This window comes from Hirundo rustica, chromosome 6 (genome assembly GCF_015227805.2).
Source record: "Hirundo rustica isolate bHirRus1 chromosome 6, bHirRus1.pri.v3, whole genome shotgun sequence".
NCBI lineage: Eukaryota > Metazoa > Chordata > Aves > Passeriformes > Hirundinidae > Hirundo > Hirundo rustica.
Window position 1 is genome coordinate 32,819,544 of NC_053455.1, and position 16,702 is coordinate 32,836,245.

Sequence of the window (16,702 nt, forward strand, 5' to 3'; positions counted from 1 at the left end):
CAGTCCTGACTTCTTCGTTTTAGCAGCAGTCTTCTTATGTTCTAGAAGTTGACTGAGTACCCTGGCATCAGCTCTTTCATCCCACTGGCAGTTCCAGTCTTGAGAGTCTAATGCACCAGCCCCTGCAAATCTGCTGCCTGTTTTCATGTGAAAGGGCAGGGTAACAGCTCAGGTGCACCCCCTCAGCACAGCTGGATTGTAGAGTGCAGTGAAAATCTTGCATCAAAGCCAAATTTGACACAAATTTGATCACAACACATCAGTGAGACAGAGATGTATTAACAGAACATTAATAAAACCAGAACACAAAGGTATAAATATAAATGTCCTTGGTGGTTTATTGTTCTTTGTACGTAAGAAGCTTTATTGTACAACTTACACAACTTTAGAATGGAAAAATGGTTAAAAATGTTTACAAAAAAAAAGCATGTTCTTAGAAAATTATGCTAGCAAAAACATCGGGAGGAGGGAAGCAAAAAAATCTTCAGTGTGCAAACTTTTTATAAAAATAGAAATACTAACTCTACAGGTAGCATTTCATGATAAATTATTTAAATAGCCTATCTACACAATTATGTGATTAACTATTACAATGGCAATGAGAAAAATAATTTATAAAAATACAAGCAATGGTATACAAAATGACAGGAAAAAATATAATACAACATTAGAAATTGTATTTGACTTTTTTTTTTCCAATGCCATTTCCTTTCTGGGAATACATTTTCTGCAAAGAACTTTTGACTATGTACAGCATTAACGTTTTAGTACTACAGTAGCTTTAAAGTTTGTTAGACATTTGAACTCTGCTTGCTCCAAAGGTTTTTCTCAGTCACACAACAATGAGGTAATATTTGTACGTAAAACTTTCACCACGTTTGTTTTTCGTTTTTTGAAAAGACAAGGAAATATTATAGGTATAAGGATGCTGCCCCTTCTGTTGGGGATAACAGTCTTTTAATGTACATCAAGGTCTCTCCCTCTTTTGCAAGGAGCTCCTGAAATTGTCTAGTCTGTGATGAATTCCTTCTTTTGTAGCTGCACATCGCTAGTTACAAACTGAGACTGCAGTGGCCCAAAGAGCCTGTTGAATGGTCATTGAGGGCTGTTCTTGTGCCTCTCACTGCAATCTCCTCAGGGCAGCTATCCTGGCTCTGGGTTAAGCCCACTGGCCAGCGGTAAAGCATCACAGACGTGTCCCAGCACGAGAGAACACTAAGAGGGTGAACGGCTTTCCCTCACCTCTAGCGCTATGGATGGGACAGAAACTGCTACCATCTAAAGGGACTTGAATTTTAGCACTGCAGAGCAGTTGCCTGTCAGGCTACTAACTGCCTTGCACAAAGAAAGGAAAAGCCACCATTGAGCTCAGACTGAGAAAAACAAACATCCCATTGCCCACACCCTCACTTTCCTTGCGCCTCAAAGCCTTTATGGGAAAACTGCTCTTTGTAACAAATACATCACCACTATCTGCTCCAGACAAGATTTTTTTTCTCAACTAAACCCTCTCTAGTTTCAGTATAGAACAGAGATAATAAATAATCTGTATTTACAATCTTACAGTCATGAAGACTTGTAACAATGATTAGGTGGATAGTCTTGACGCATTTCTTGTTGTTTCAATCAATAATCCCTCCGTCATTATAACATCAAGAACAGGCAAAAATAAATATTTTACAATTTTATCTACAGGCCCCTTTTCCTCCCCTCTAAAGAAGCGAGGGGTTTAAAATATCTATGGCATGTAGAAAAGGAATGTTTTCATTACATTATTTTTGTGCCTCTTTAACCATAAAAAGTGAAGCATGTGCTGGTTTCCTGAAGGACAGCACAGTGCTAGCTGAGATGGTGGTGCTTTCTGGCACCATATCTGAAAGAACACATTTGAGGGTAAGCAAGATCTGCATCTAAATGAGGAAAAAACAGAATCGAATAATATATCCCAGTTCTTCCAAAGCAGGTGTGATCCAGTGTAGCAGTTTTTATCCTCTTTCCTCCCCTGCCATGACAGAAATCAGTTTTAGGATATCTGTTTTGTCCTGTGTAGTACAGCAGCTGATCTAGCTCACCACAAATAGAATAAGGTTATGTTCTTATCTGAAAGGTATGACCTAGAAAATGATAATTTCTCCAAGTTAAATGGATGTAAACCAAATTAGCACAGCCCTCCTTAAAAAAAATTCTCTACCCCATAAAGAAAAAAGAAAGACCTAGAGTTCCCCCTCCCACCCAAACACCCTCCTCCCCACACAATGAAAGGTCTTCAGTGTAAGTAGTCCACGGCACATCCAAAGATGTTCTTTTACAAAATGCTACTCCATGGGACCTCCAGTTAGAGAGGCAGTGACACTGCACTGTGATAAACAGCAAAAAAAAAAAGTCTTTCCTACTGAAAGAAGTGTGCTTGTTCAGTGACGACAATTCTCATTTGCAAGACACATTTGTTTCCTTCCACTTCAGCAGAGGTCAGATACCAAGTATGTTCTCACTTTCATTCTCTCAAAAGCATTCTCTTGAGGCAGGTCATGTGTTTCGAGTCCACATTTATGCAGAAAGAAGAAAGGAAGGAATAATATAATGGTCCCAGGATTTGTAAGGCTAAACGTTTCAAAAGGTGCAATTACCAGCATTTTAAATAGTCTCTGAATCCAACAATCTTGCGATTATGAATCTGTGAAAAAAGAAAAGATATATTTAAATATTTCTGTGTGTTATGCATGATTATGTCCAAGTCATTAATGCCCAGAGACATTTGTAGAGAAAACTGAAAGTACTTTCAATTGGGCACTTCCTTGAGTTAGACTTCAGAATCCAATCTATGTAACCATTACATAACAAAGTGACAATTTCAGAAGACTAAGACAGCTGAAACTAGTTGTATGCACTTACCTCCACTGAACTTCAAGATTGCAATATATGGACAACCTTCTACTTTGCTTAGTTTTAAGCAAATCAAATTTGCTAAAGTAAATTTATTGCATTTCTATCTTAGATTTTGTAAGATGTGCTCATTCATTCTAGTCAGCACTTCAATGAAGATTCAAGATGTATTTTATTTCTGGAACTCAACATGGATTTCTGATAACTTTGACATAACATAATAGATATATACTTAGATTTTATATATTTAAATTTATATATTTAAATTTTTCAGTGTGAAGAGTTTAACCTGAACCATGGAAAATCACAGTTGAACTTTCCCTCTTGGCTCTTATGTATTGAGCTTTTTGGAACCAGTTCATTTATATAGGATCTCTCAAATGCAATGTCATCCTTACCTCTGCATTCATATTTAAGGTCTGAGAAGAACACCATTTCTTGAGAGAAGACAAATAATCCCAGCCGACCACCAGCATAGGTTTTATCGTAGATTGGTCCTGAGTCTGCCATGATTTTCTTCCCTTCGTACATTACAACCCTACAAAGAGACAATAGCTCAGCCATCTTTGACAAGGTCCTGTGAGGTTCATCTTCACAGACATCCACTTTTCCTGTGGTATTTACTTCAGATAAAAGGATGATGCTCACCTGATGTAGCCGGTCTTGGGTCTATGGCTAAGTCGCCATCTGTATGCTGTGAAGTCCTTCCAGCCTATGTGACGAGGATCATGCCACAAAGTTCTCACCTATAAAAGAGTATTTTTTATAATCAAAGGCCAGAGATAACACAGCAGTTATTTTGACTTGAAGGTTCCTTATTATTAAAGGCTGCAAGTAAGTCATTAGGCTCTGTAAGAGCCTAAAGATAGAAATAATAAAAAATCAACTGTATTTAAATTCACTTTTTGAATGTAAATTGGAAGCTACAGCACAATTTCAGAAACAATGGATTCACTGCTGCTAGAAAGCCTGTCTGCAGCAGGGAATCCTGTTAATTGTACACAATATTATGCTTGATTAGGAAAAATTACAAAGTTACTGGTCTTTGCCAAGAAGCCTACATGATCAGCATGTGCAGGCCCCTGTTAGTGTCTAATGTGCTGGAAAAACAGCCTGTCTTATGCAGAAGAGCATGTTATCACACTGGAGTACTCGTGTTATCACATTAAGAGTATTTCAGCATGTAGTAAATGCCACTCTTACCTGGCCAGGAGTGTTTCCTGTGTGCCACAGAGCATTACGAAGGTGTTCTCCTGGACCAGTGGTGGAATTCACAACTTTGATGGAGAGACCTGAGTAGCCTTGAGCTTTGGTTGGTGTGGAGTCCCAGTAAGACTGGGTGATCTGCTTCCACATGACAACATAGAAACGACTGCTAGACTGGTAGCCAAACACAAAGCCAGCATAATCATCATCCCTTTCTGTATTGATAAAGAAGGTACCACTGAAGTCCACAGCATTGAATTCATCAAAACCTATGGGGACATTAAAGAATAAAGTTTTAGGTGCTACTTTTCTACAATTCTTAAAAAACTCCTTAATAGTTATTTAGGTTCTCTTCCTCTCCCCCACCCCAATTAGAAAAACCCAACAAAACAACCTCCCACCCCCACCAACAAACAAACAAATCAAAAACCAGTCCAAACAACAGTGCCTATTAATTTTTCCCCTTACCAACTGCAAGGCCAGGGTCACAGTTGACTGTCTGAACCAGTTCTTTACCCTGGTGACGAACAACCCAGTTTGGATCATTTTGGGATGTTCCTTTGGGATCCAGGGGAATCATCTGAAATTTTCGGAAATCAGTCTCACTGATTTCCACATTTTCAGGGCAGATATCATCAATGTCTGGCACACTGTCTTGGTCAAAGTCATCTTTGCAAGCATCTCCACGTCCATCACCTGTAAGATAAAAGCAGTTTTACCATTTGATTACCATCGCTGTTTGCTTACAGCTTGGGAGTTGAAGTCTGAATTGCAGATCTCTGCCCAGGCAGACACAGGACAGAAGCCACAGCAGCTACTGTATAAATGCCCTTTCACTCCAGCCTGATAGTGACTTAGGAGTCAGTTGGATATGTGGTCATTTTTACATTGATCATTACTCCTGAGAAGCACTGTAACAACATTCCGGTTTTTTTGCTGGTAGAGGCATTCTGGTTTCTTATTACTTAATTTTGTCCAACATTAAATAGTGTGAAAAAACTAGCATCAAACTATTGGAAGATACTTTTAAAATGTCATTATGATACTGGCTATCTTACCATCAGAATCAGCTTGATCTGGGTTGGCAACCAATCTGCAGTTATCTTTGTCATCAGGGATACCATCATTGTCATCATCATGGTCACAGGCATCACCTTTTCCATCCTTGTCATGGTCAGCTTGATTGGCATTGGGTACATAGGGGCAGTTATCAAGATTATTTTGATGTCCATCTTCATCTATGTCCTGGTTGTTGTCACACTGATCACCTATGAGATCAGAATCAGTGTCTTCCTATCAGAGGAGAAAAAAACCGCACATTTTAAAAAGCCACTTAAAGAAGGCTGAGAGATTAATCTCTGAAATAGGAGTCTTAATATATAGAATTAATTGGGATTTCTGCTTGCTTTATCAAGAGCTAAAATGGATATAGTAGGTGGATTAATAAACACTTAAAACTGCTTGTGCTAACGGGCTTTATGCTACTTTAATCTTAATCTTGCTCTGGTTTTAATTTGAATTCACAACATCAGGAAGCAGTGTGATCATCGGCTATCTTGTACCTTGGTGACATGCCTCTCTTTTTAATAGTGTACCCTACTCGACACAGGACACTTTATCTTCTACCGTTCCTGGCAGCAATGTGGTTTCAAGGGCCAAATCAGGGCTGGACTACTCTGTACCTAGTCATTAGAGACTGTGACATTAAAACAATCTACCTACGCGTGGTGTTACATCTTCTACAGCACAGCTCCATCTTCTCAATCATAAATGCTCTTCGTGCCCCGATTCATCAGTCAAGACAATTGTTCCCATGGCGGTCACAGACTGCATTAACTAACTAGTGTGCTTGCTGATCACATATTTTAGCCAATTATTTGCATAATCAGCTTCTGAACTAAGAAAAACAATCCCATCATCCCTAAGGTTGCCTCACATTTAGCCTAGTAGTCTTGTGAACATGGGTGGATGACTCTGGTGTAGACAGAAGGCATACCATACACTGTTGGATTAGCTACTAATTCTGGCACTTGAAATTTAATAGCTCCACTTCTAGATCTTGATTAGGATAGTGTTTGGAAAGCCATTAGAGCTTATACTAAGATTTCAATGTCAGAAGAGAAGGGATCTTCCTGAAAGGAACTACCTCAAAGGATCTTCGGGTGATTTCCTCCATCAGCTGGGGAAGTAGTACAGCAAGTGACAGTGACTAAGATATTTTACATTACCTATTTAAATTCTTCAACTAACACTGCTTTTAGGCTACATGGCCACAGTACGCTACATTCCACTGATTTGCAACACTCAAACCTGTTTCTCACCCTTCAAACATTCCAATTATGTTCCTGAAGCTATTAACCTTAGTCTTTTATCTGACAGGATGTCACAGGCTTTATCTGCTCCTGCCTTGAGTTTTTGAATCCAGAGATTCTGGATCCCCCTGGATTTTTATGAAGGTGAATTTTAAGTGTCAGAATATGCCTTTTTCTTAGGGAAAAGAAACTTGTGCTGCCTTCTGCTTTATTGCTGGAAAAGTTATCTTCTGAAATGCAGTTGGCTTCAAGATTAGGGACAAAGTTTAAAGAACAACTTTGTGTCTAAGTGAACACAGCACTACAGGTTATGAAGAGAGCCATTCCACTACCCACATTTTACACAATGCTCCCAAAGTTTTTAATATTCTTACTGTGAGGATCATCACAACTGAGGAACCTAAGAAAGTGACAAGTACATGCAATAGTCTCACAGATCTTCACTACATCTACTTTTCAGAAAATACCTAGCAGCTGTTCAAACTCTCATAGTATTTGATAAAGGCACCATTTGGGAACGTAGTAAGAATGATTTGTGGCAAGTCAAATTTCAGGTGTAACCTGTTCAAACATTTTCTACAACACACTATATCTTTTAGCACACCAATCCTTCACTTACGTAATTCAAATCCCTTACCTGGTCAGGGTTGTGCTCCAGTGGACAGTTATCACACTGATCTCCAACACCATCCAAGTCGGTATCCCTCTGGTCTACATTGTAGACATACTGGCAGTTGTCTCTTTCATTAAGCACCCCTGTCAAAGTTAATGAATGAAAGTCAGACATCTAAATACTGCAAAGGACTGCATAAAGCCACCACACCCTTCTTCACACCCTTTTTAAAGCATTTTGAGCAGCATTTAAAAGTTTTGAAACATGTTATCACTAGCTCTGCCACACACTTTTGCTCCTACTGCCTTGTGAGAGTGGAGCTAGAATTAACTGTGCCAAAACATATATATGCCAAAGTGAATTTCCATTAGCCTTAACTGTTCCTTCAGTAGCTTTCACATCCTGAAACCACCACAAGGGAACTTTTGTGTGTTCAGGGATGAAATTTTGGTAGGAAATCAGGATTACATTGCATTCATTTGATTAATGGCTGATTACAAAACCAAGTAAAGGAGTGATTAGAGGCCACCTACCATCTCCATCAATATCTATTGCACATGCATCTCCCTCTCCATTGTTGTCAGTGTCAGTTTGATCAGGGTTGTGATTGTAGGGACAGTTGTCACAGCGGTCACCAACATCATCCCTGTCGTAGTCATACTGCTGTGGGTTGTAGATGAATGGACAGTTGTCCTGCAAAAGTGAGAAGAGTCAAGTTTTAAAAAGAATCAAATTAAAGCTTTAACCAGATTCTGCTTATGCTTGTACTGGTATACGAAAGAAGAAATGAAAGGTGGGGAAACAGTTAAAACTTAGTTGTTACTATCTCAAAACAGCCCATTGCTGGCATGAATGTACGAATGGCTGAATGAAAAATGAAAATTCACTTCCAAAACTCAAACGGCTGCAGAAAGTTCATCTGCATAGTTAAGCGTATCTAAGGTTTCTAGGAGAGCTGCCAGTGTCAGCAGTTTCCTATGGTCCTCTCTTAAGATTAAGGTTAGAAGCTAGATCCCAGCTTTGGGGAGGGGAATGGGAAAGCCACATTCTCAAAAGCTGTTCTTTTGTGTTTCCTTACCCGGTCATCAGGAATGCCATCATCATCATCATCACTGTCACAGGCATCACCAATCCCATCCTTATCATAGTCTTCCTGCCCTGAGTTAGGCAGATTAGGGCAGTTATCCTACAAAGAAAGAAGTACACAGAGATGTTCACTCCTGGTATTATTACAATATAGATTTTACCTGCTCAAATCCAATCATTAGGCAAAATCGTAACACCTCAATCAGGTGTTACCTTACTGTAATTCTCTCCATTTAAACTAGTCATAAGCAGTGATAGGTCTTAGAAATCCACAGTTAAACAATTTGTAAAATAAAGATTGGGCTGCTTTTGAGAATCTTACCCTGCTTTTCTTCCCTTGGAGATTGCTACCATAACAAAGCTGATATAGGTATGGCCTAAACTGGAATCTTCCTAGAACACTTACAACAAGCAGGCTTCATTATTTCTCATATCTCAAGAATACAAAAAGCAATACAGCAGCAGCAAGAGGTTTCCTAGAAATGCCTTGACAATGGTATCCCTACACCTGCTCTATCCCTAGAAGGTTATCTGTGGAGAGAACAGTTTAATAGCTTAGGCTGTTCTAATGGCAGATGGTAAAAGACAATAAACTTACCTTTTTACAGTGGTAAGTAGCATTGGCAACACAAACCAGGTTCTCATTTGGCCATCCATCCAAGTCAGTATCTTCTCCACAGATTATGCCATTGCCAGCATAGCCTGGTTTACATTCACAGCGATACATGGGGTCACTAAAGTGGCCAAGGTAATTGCATTTGGCATTCTTGTTGCAGTCATGTGTTCCATCTGTGCATGGATTACGTGGCTTGCAGACCTAGAGGATGATACAGAAATTAAACCCACTGGAAACATTGTTTTATCCCTCACTTTTTCCCCCAGAGATTCAAATACACTCTAATCAACCAGGAAAAAAAAGCCTCATACATAGCATTCTTCTGGTCCTCAACTCTAGTACCAGCCTTAGCACTAATTATTTTTCTCGTTCAAACCCTATGTATTATCAAATGGAACCAAGCACTAAGATATCTGAGGCACATAGTGTTGTATCATGAATGAATACTGATTTACTCCTGAATTGCTCCTAAAATTATGTGTAACTCCTAAAATTATGCGGCTGAGGAGGACAATGATATTTAAAAGTCATTTTGGTCTTCCAAAGAAACTTGTTAATGCTTCTTCTGTTCTGAATCACAGATTTTCTTTTTTTAATGCTCCAAGTCTTTTTTGCCTAAAACACAGAAGTGTTTTCTGTTTTTCAGAAAATTTGTGACATTTTGTAATCCAGAACAATTCTCAAATTGACAATACCTGTTTGTTAGTCATGGCATCCTCAACACTGCGGCCAAATGGCTGTGTTCCAGTGAAACGTGGTGGACAAGGCAGACAGTTGTACCCAGGTTCAGTATTCTCACACCTGTGCACTCCGTTGAAGACAAAGCAGGCATCAGGAACCTCTTTGCACTGAAATATAGGAATTTGAGATAAAGGAGAACCACAGTCAGCATTATAAAATAGTGATTTTATTCTCCCTTTCCATTTTCTTTCATTTCCTTTCAAGGAGAAAACTATAGTCATCATACCTCATCAATATCTTGGCAGTGAATACCATCACCATGGTAGCCAGCAGGACAGGCACCACACTTCCAGGAACCATCAGGGGCACTGGTGCACGTAGCCCCCGCAAAGCAGGGATTAGACAAACACCCATCTGTGAAACAAGCAAGGAAATGTTATGATAAAGGATGCTTTGCCATGCTGCTACAGTACTGACTGGCTGATATCCTGGCTTAAAATTCTAGCACTTGAGGTTTGCAGACTTTACATTGGTATTTTCAAGATTATCAAGAGCCTTCTGATGTTCCTGGGCAAACGGGCACTCACCAATTGGACAGTCCTGTTTGTTGCAGACCTGAGTCCCTCTAGCTTCACCTACGCAAGTCTTCCCACCATACTGAGGCTCGGGATTATTGCAGAGACGGCTCCGTTTCTGAAGTCCTCCTCCACATGTCACTGTGCACGCATCCCATGGAGACCATGGTCCCCAGTTGCCATTAACTAAAGAGAGAAGGAGTTAGAAAACATGTATAGCTTCAAATTCAGTGCTACAACTAGTTTCTACCTGATACCTGATTTCTAAGGGCTTTACTTTTGTAGTGAGAGCAGTTCAGACATTGCTCTGACATAAATGACAGAATTAATGGACTCCATGGAAGAGGCATAAAAACAGTTTCATCTGAAACTAACCTGTGAGGTTTTACACATCCCACCTCTAAATTTAAAGAGAGAGGAATACTAGAACAAGCTTATTTACAAGCTTACTACTCAGGACGTTCACTGTTTAAGCTACCAATTACTTGTTACCATCAGGACATACTTACTTGGGCAAGGATCTTTCTGGCAGGCTTTGTTTTCTCTTGCTTCACCCTCACAAGGTTTGCCATTCAGCTGTGGTACTGGAGAATTGCAAAGACGAATTCTAGTGATGATGCCCGTGCCACAAGTGACAGAACATGATGACCACGGCGACCAGTGACTCCAGCCACCATCCTGTTTAACTGCAAGAGAGATTTGTTATTCTTTGTTTCTGTAGGCTTCAGCTGTACAGCACCTAGGACACAGCCAGTACCAGGACTGTACCAATGTGTAATGGATAGCCTCCTGACTGTCACAGATCAAGTTTTGCAACTAGGGAAATTTCATACCTAAACTGGCATCACATTTTGTCCTGGGAGCAGTGCCCAAACATGCCTGTTTACTGCATTAACTATCTGCTCCCCTCTACCTTGTTAATAAAAGTCCTTAAAGCGAGAAGCCAAAAATCCATGCCAGTGACAGAGCTATATGGTTATCTTTGCTTTTAACATTCAGCCAATAAAAGCAGCCGCTGTTTCACCACCAGCATGAGTAGATTAAGTACTTACATCTCTTATCGCACTCCTGAAGGTGGCAAGTCCGAGTCTGCACAGAGGAGCCCTCACAGCGGTTATTGAGACTGTCACAGGAACGGCCTCTCTGCTGAATCCCATTACCACAGGTCACAGAACACGAGGTCCATTCAGACCAAGGAGACCATCCATCATCTGCGTAGTCGCTAGCTGCAGAGGGATACAGCTCTGAGTAAGACTCCAGGGGCATGCTTTTCCATCTTTTCTCCCACCACTCTCTCCACAAAAAAGGACACAACTGCCCTCAGAAGTCACAAGCATTTTCCTTCTTTGTATGAGATAAAGCCCATGAACTCAAACATTTCAGTATTTTGCATATTGTAGAAAATATTTGAACATGTATCACATAAGTGATTAGCCTCAACGACACGTCAGATTAACCTGCTTCAGAAGTACAAGGTTACCCTTGAATATCCAGCTCTGGTATACTGGGGAGCAGCACGTGTCAGTTAGATGTGTCCAACTGCTACAGAACTGTGAAAGTATTAAGTACTTACGCCAGCACCGAGGGCAGCACTCCCCATCAGGCACAGTGGCATTGGAACAAGGCATGAGAGGACAGGACACTTTCCGGCATATAGTGGCAGAGTTCTATAAAGAGTTGTGAGAATTACAGTTACCAAGTGGAATATAAACAATGTCTGGAGTCTGGGTAAATAAACCTTTTCTGCAGAACTTTAAGACTCAGTAGCATGTCTTAAGCAGAGACCCTTGTATTTAGAGCTAATACAACCCTGGAATAGTCCCAGGTATTTTCAGTCAAACTTCATCTCGTTTCCATTCTCACCCATTATTTTTTAGTCCAAGGCAGAAATATTTTGGTTTTGCAAAAGTTTATCAGTAGTAGCTAGCAGATGCTGGCTCGAGTAAATGGCTATCATGTGACACCCAAAGTACAAGGTCAGATTTCAAAGAAATGAAACAAGAATGAGAAGACAACTTTCTTTTCAGCTAATATGGATTTAAGCTGATTATATGGTAAAGATAAAATGAGTTTAGTGGACTCTGCTCAAGCGCCGTGCAATCTATGACTGATACTTTAGAGGTTTATGATCTGTAAGCTAAACAGACAGGGTAAGAACACCCACCTCCAATCTCAGTAAGAGCTAAAGTGCACTCTGTAGTTTTGCTTCTTGAAGGTAGCAGCTTGGTCAGAAGAATGCTCTCATGATTACTATTCTAATCTCCCCAAGCACATTACTAGATTAAGGCAATTACAGCTAACATTGAGTAAGCAGGTTGGTAGGAACGAGGCAAATACAAAAGTCACAGTATCACTTGCTGACTACAAGACAAAAGATGTAGAGAGCTAAAGAAGCAGATACAGAATTTGAGTTGCCTCGTATTGCACATACACAAACACTTGACTTTTAGTTTCTAAAGAGTGGCATGCTAATTAACCCACTCTTTGATAGACTGGTACTCCAAAATGCTTTGGCTAAGGTATACTTAAATGGAAAAAGTGAATAGTTTAAAGAAACCCTGAAGCTGTACATTTTGTGTACATTTGCAACATTCAGCAGAAGTGAAGCACAAAACTTAAGTATCTTGCCAGGTGATTCTGGGATTTAAACAGCTAAAATGAAATCCAAATGGGATTGCTGTTCCATATAATCTTTAAAAGCTATCAGGATCCACCCAGAAACATATTTTAGGTAAAGAAAAACACCAAAAGTTTAAGGGCCTTTACTGAGTACTAGAATGTCTTTTTCTACTAAGTCAGCAGAATGTTCAGTGAGGACAGAAGGTAGATCTAGCAAAGTTGACAGTATTATACATTTGTTCTGTTGATGCTGACTTTTAGTTTACTGATGGACTTATGTAAAGAATACAGGCATTCCCCAAATTAAGGAACTGGAAGTGTTAATAGCGATATCAAAGTGATGTGTCATATAATTTTCTAGAATATTGCTGTTGACACAAGGTATGGAAGCTGCCTTTATAGCAGAGATCTAGTAGAATGAAATAAACTGAGTAATTCTATGGCTTCTCTAGTATGCCAAGTTCTGTGTATGATTCACTCTTTCTAACAAACAAGACCGCTTAGAAATACCTGTTCATTCCAACTAATGAGTTTATATTCAGGTGATTTGTGAGTGTGAGGAATCTTACCTGGCAAGTACATTCAGTGCAGCTGTCAATAGTCCACTCTTCTTTATTTTTGTGCAAGACACCATTATGAATGCACGCTCCAGGAGTGATCTGCACTACTTTGGCAATGATTTCATTTTCTTCAGTCTTGGGGGTAAGAAGCAAAAAGAAGATATTTAGAATTTAATCCAGAAATACCCTTTTTCACAAAAGTCAAAGTAAATTTTTTGCTGTTTACATAGGCTCTCAAAAGTCAGGTTATAATTAATTCACTAAGTGCTAGTTAATGAAAGGTACCATGAAGTTAACCATCACTCACCACTTTGCGAACTCTGTCTTGAAGTGTTGTAACCATGGACCGGAGCCCTTGCAGTTCCACAAACATATTTGTCAGCTCATCACAGGAAAATCCACAGACTGCTTGGATGTCCTTTGTTTTATGGCCGATGTAATTAGTGCGGATAGCTGGGCTGGAACCATTGATGGGGTTGTCCAAAGTAATGATTGCACTAGTGGCTAAGAGAAAAAACCAGACGTGAAGTAAATGAATTTTATTCCACATGCGTTCATCATTCCAGGCTAACACCTGCTAAACAGCTGCCATGAGATTCATCCGGGTGCCTGCAGAAATATAATCTTATTTCTTATGCAATGCGGATTTGCATGTCAGCATACTTCTGAGTTCTGTTCCAACTTGTCTTTCTAACGTAATGAGAAATCTTATTTTTAATAGGTCACTGGATTCAGAAGATTGTAAACTTACAGCTGGAGCAGCCTTTGTTCCGCAGGATAGTTTCCAGAGTTGTTCCAAACACAAACCGCACATTCTGCAGCAGACCCTGTGGACAGAGAAAGAATTACAGCTACTTGCAGCAACCACAAGGCAAAGGAGTACCACTTGCACGGAGAGACTGAAGGTGATCCAAGATCTTACGGAGCAATTTCATGACAGACAGACGGAAAAGTGAAACACATTGCTCTATTCTCCTTAATGAAAAGCAGCCCTGCTTCCTAACAGTCTTATCCTTGAGCATAAGGACTTGGAGGCTCTCCAGGCAGGAAGGAAAAAAACCATGGATTTCTGAATCTCATATAAGAAGCTGAGTAATGAAGCTGCAACTACCTGTCTGGAAGCTTCGGTGCCTTCTTACTGCTGCAGAAAGTTCCATCTCTGTAAATCTAATGCTTTATGCTTCAAACTCCATTAGCAAAGTTTAGTAGATTTAGAGGTCTTTGACGCTGTTTAGGCTCATTGAGTAGCTAGTGCACCTTCAAAACAGATTACTGAAAATTCTAGGTAAAAACGTGAAAGTCTTACCTGGAAGTTGTCGTTGACTCCCCCTTTGGCAATACGGAGCCTGGCACTGCTGGCCAGGTCCCTAGTGAAGATGTTCTGGATGGGCATGTCCAGTTCAGCGTTCTCCATTTTCTCACACCCCACATAGAGCTGAGCTCGGTCCTCCTGCACAAACAGGGTGATATTCTTCCAGTGTCCAGTAGCCAGCAAGACATCCTCTACTGACACTAACTGCTGCTTGCCATCAACAGAAAGGCTCAGGTCCAGGGAGCCTGCCTTGCCGTTTGATACTAGGCTGAAGACATGACCAGAGCCATCTTTCTGTTCCACGGAGAGCAGTGTGCCTCTGCTTTTCTTGGCTTGCCGGAGAGTGGCCAGGAGAATGAAGCCCTTCTCAGCATGAATGGCATCTAATAAGTCTTGGAACTTCGAGTCAGGGACAGCAGGGATGCGACTGGCATCTTCAATGCGGTAAGCAGGGCTGGAGGATTCCGGTCCCTTCACCAGGTACACCCCGGGGGCCCGGCGCCCGGCTCCCTTCCGCATGAAGCCAATGAGTTCAAAGAGATCGAAGACACTGTTATCATCATTCCTGGACTCTGCAGAGAGAGATCAGGAAAAGCATCATGAGAAAAGCACAAGAAGCTGAGTAGGTGCAAATCTCCCGGGACTGCTTAACATTTTGGCTCCTGGTGCACATCGTGCAAGGCACAGTGCCTCCCATCAGGGCACAGACAGTAGCACTGATGCTGCAGCAGTCCCACCAGGAGCTGCTGAGCAGCAGCACATGTGCATTCTTGTACAGGAGCCAGTCGGCACAGGAGCGCCAGGTACCCGCTGACTGACACACAAAGGTAGCAGCCATTCCGGCACCCCGTTACACTCCAGCGGCACAGAAATAGACAGCAAAACCCAGACTGCAATATTCCTATGCTAGGACATGGCAAAGTGAGTTTGCATAATCCAGCTGAACGACAACAGCACAGTAGCAGCTTCTCTACGGCACCAAGGCGGCAGCCTACTACCCCATTCCTTCTTCAGCCAGTTCCTACATCATGTTCCTCCTTTCCTCTGCTCAGCACAGTGGCAGACAAGCTACATGCTCAAGTTCTGGAAACTCTGCGTTCCTGTTTCTGAAGGTTACACAAATTCCACACCAGAGAGAAGTTTCCTGTTCCCAGCTGATGCTCAGGTTAAAACGTTTTTGTTCACTGAGACCTTTGGAGCTCTTTACTACCGAGCACAACTTCATCTGCCTACACGGGCACCAAAGTTTTTTATTTTTGTTCCCCCCCTTCCCCTGATGGCCCCGGGTACCAGCACAGAGCCGGCCTTACCTGCAGTGCGCTTGGCGTCTGAGCTGCCGAGCACGACGAGAAGGAGGCAGAGAGCAGTCGCTGGCCTCATGGCAAAGGTCTGTCTCTGAACCAGCCTGGGGACACACACGAGGAAGGTCACCGCGCTGCCGTCGCACCCACGACCGGCGCCAGCGAGGCTCCCGCAGGCAGAGAGGCTGCGCAGCGGCGACGGTGCAGGTGCCCCCGGCCGCCCTTGGACGGGACAGCGAGCGCGGCGGGAGCCGCTTCAGCACTTACCTGCGGGAAGAGCGATCGGGGCGGTCAGCGGCGGCCTCTGGGTACCGGCGACCGATATCCGCGGGCGGCCCCGAGTGTCCCGGCGCGGGAGGGCGAGCGGCGGCGGGCAGCGGCGGCGGCGCTGCCGAGACTCTGCGGGCGCCGGCCGCCGCGCGCGGCTATAAAGGCATGGCTCGCATTCCTGGGCGCACGGCGGGCCAATCGGCGGCGGCGGGGCAGGAAGCGGGAGGCGGGAGCCGGGTGGCTCCGGGGCCCGGGACAACTTTCCGCAGGGGCCGGGGGGCGGGGGCGGGAGCGCCCCGCGGGCCGGGGGAGCGGGCGGACGCGGAGCCGCTCCCGCCCGGCCGCGCCGCGAGGGGGCGCTGGTCCCTCGGGGCCCCCCGCGCCGCCCGGCTCCCATCGCCTTCCCCGCCGGCAGCGGCAGCGCCGGCGCCGCCGGGAGCCCTCGCTCCCCCAGCCGGCCGTGAACCCCGCCTGGCAGCCGCTCCCGCCTGTCCCGCCGCCCGCTCCGCGTCCCGGCCCTGCCGTCCGGCCCCGGGGCCGGCTGCCCGCACCGGCGCTGGGGGCGCGTCCCGCCGCCGACACCTGGCGGGGCCCTGGAGGAGAGGTGCGCCCAGACACCACTGCCTCCGGCCGGCCTGAGGCGCTGGTGAAAGCATCCTTCGCTTAAT

The 16,702-nt window shown here is 43.0% G+C and overlaps 1 protein-coding gene across 1 annotated transcript; it reads right to left on the reverse strand.

Moving 5' to 3' along the window:
- Positions 1–314: 314 nt before the first annotated feature.
- THBS1 (thrombospondin 1) lies at positions 315–16,147 on the reverse strand. The gene is made up of 22 exons (XM_040067102.1): positions 16,032–16,147; positions 15,774–15,868; positions 14,458–15,035; positions 13,903–13,978; positions 13,459–13,655; positions 13,161–13,286; positions 11,546–11,639; positions 11,025–11,198; positions 10,482–10,658; positions 9,985–10,158; positions 9,684–9,811; positions 9,412–9,564; positions 8,699–8,917; positions 8,093–8,200; positions 7,548–7,707; positions 7,039–7,157; positions 5,148–5,382; positions 4,558–4,785; positions 4,087–4,358; positions 3,532–3,629; positions 3,282–3,421; positions 315–2,674 (listed from the first exon to the last, which is right to left on the reverse strand). The coding sequence occupies exons 2-22, from the start codon at positions 15,841–15,843 to the stop codon at positions 2,667–2,669; spliced, it is 3,534 nt and encodes a 1,177-aa protein (XP_039923036.1). The 5' UTR covers positions 15,844–15,868; positions 16,032–16,147; the 3' UTR covers positions 315–2,666.
- Between the last annotated feature and the right edge of the window lie 555 nt (positions 16,148–16,702).

Coding starts and splice junctions, on each gene's coding strand:
- THBS1 (XM_040067102.1), bottom strand. CDS start 15,843: ATGAGGCCAGCGACTGCTCTCTGCCTCCTTCTCGTCGTGCTCGGCAGC. Junction 13,979..14,457: donor GAGTCAACGACAACTTCCAG/GTAAGACTTTCA, acceptor CTCTGTCCACAG/GGTCTGCTGCAGAATGTGCG. Junction 13,656..13,902: donor GAACAAAGGCTGCTCCAGCT/GTAAGTTTACAA, acceptor TTTTTCTCTTAG/CCACTAGTGCAATCATTACT.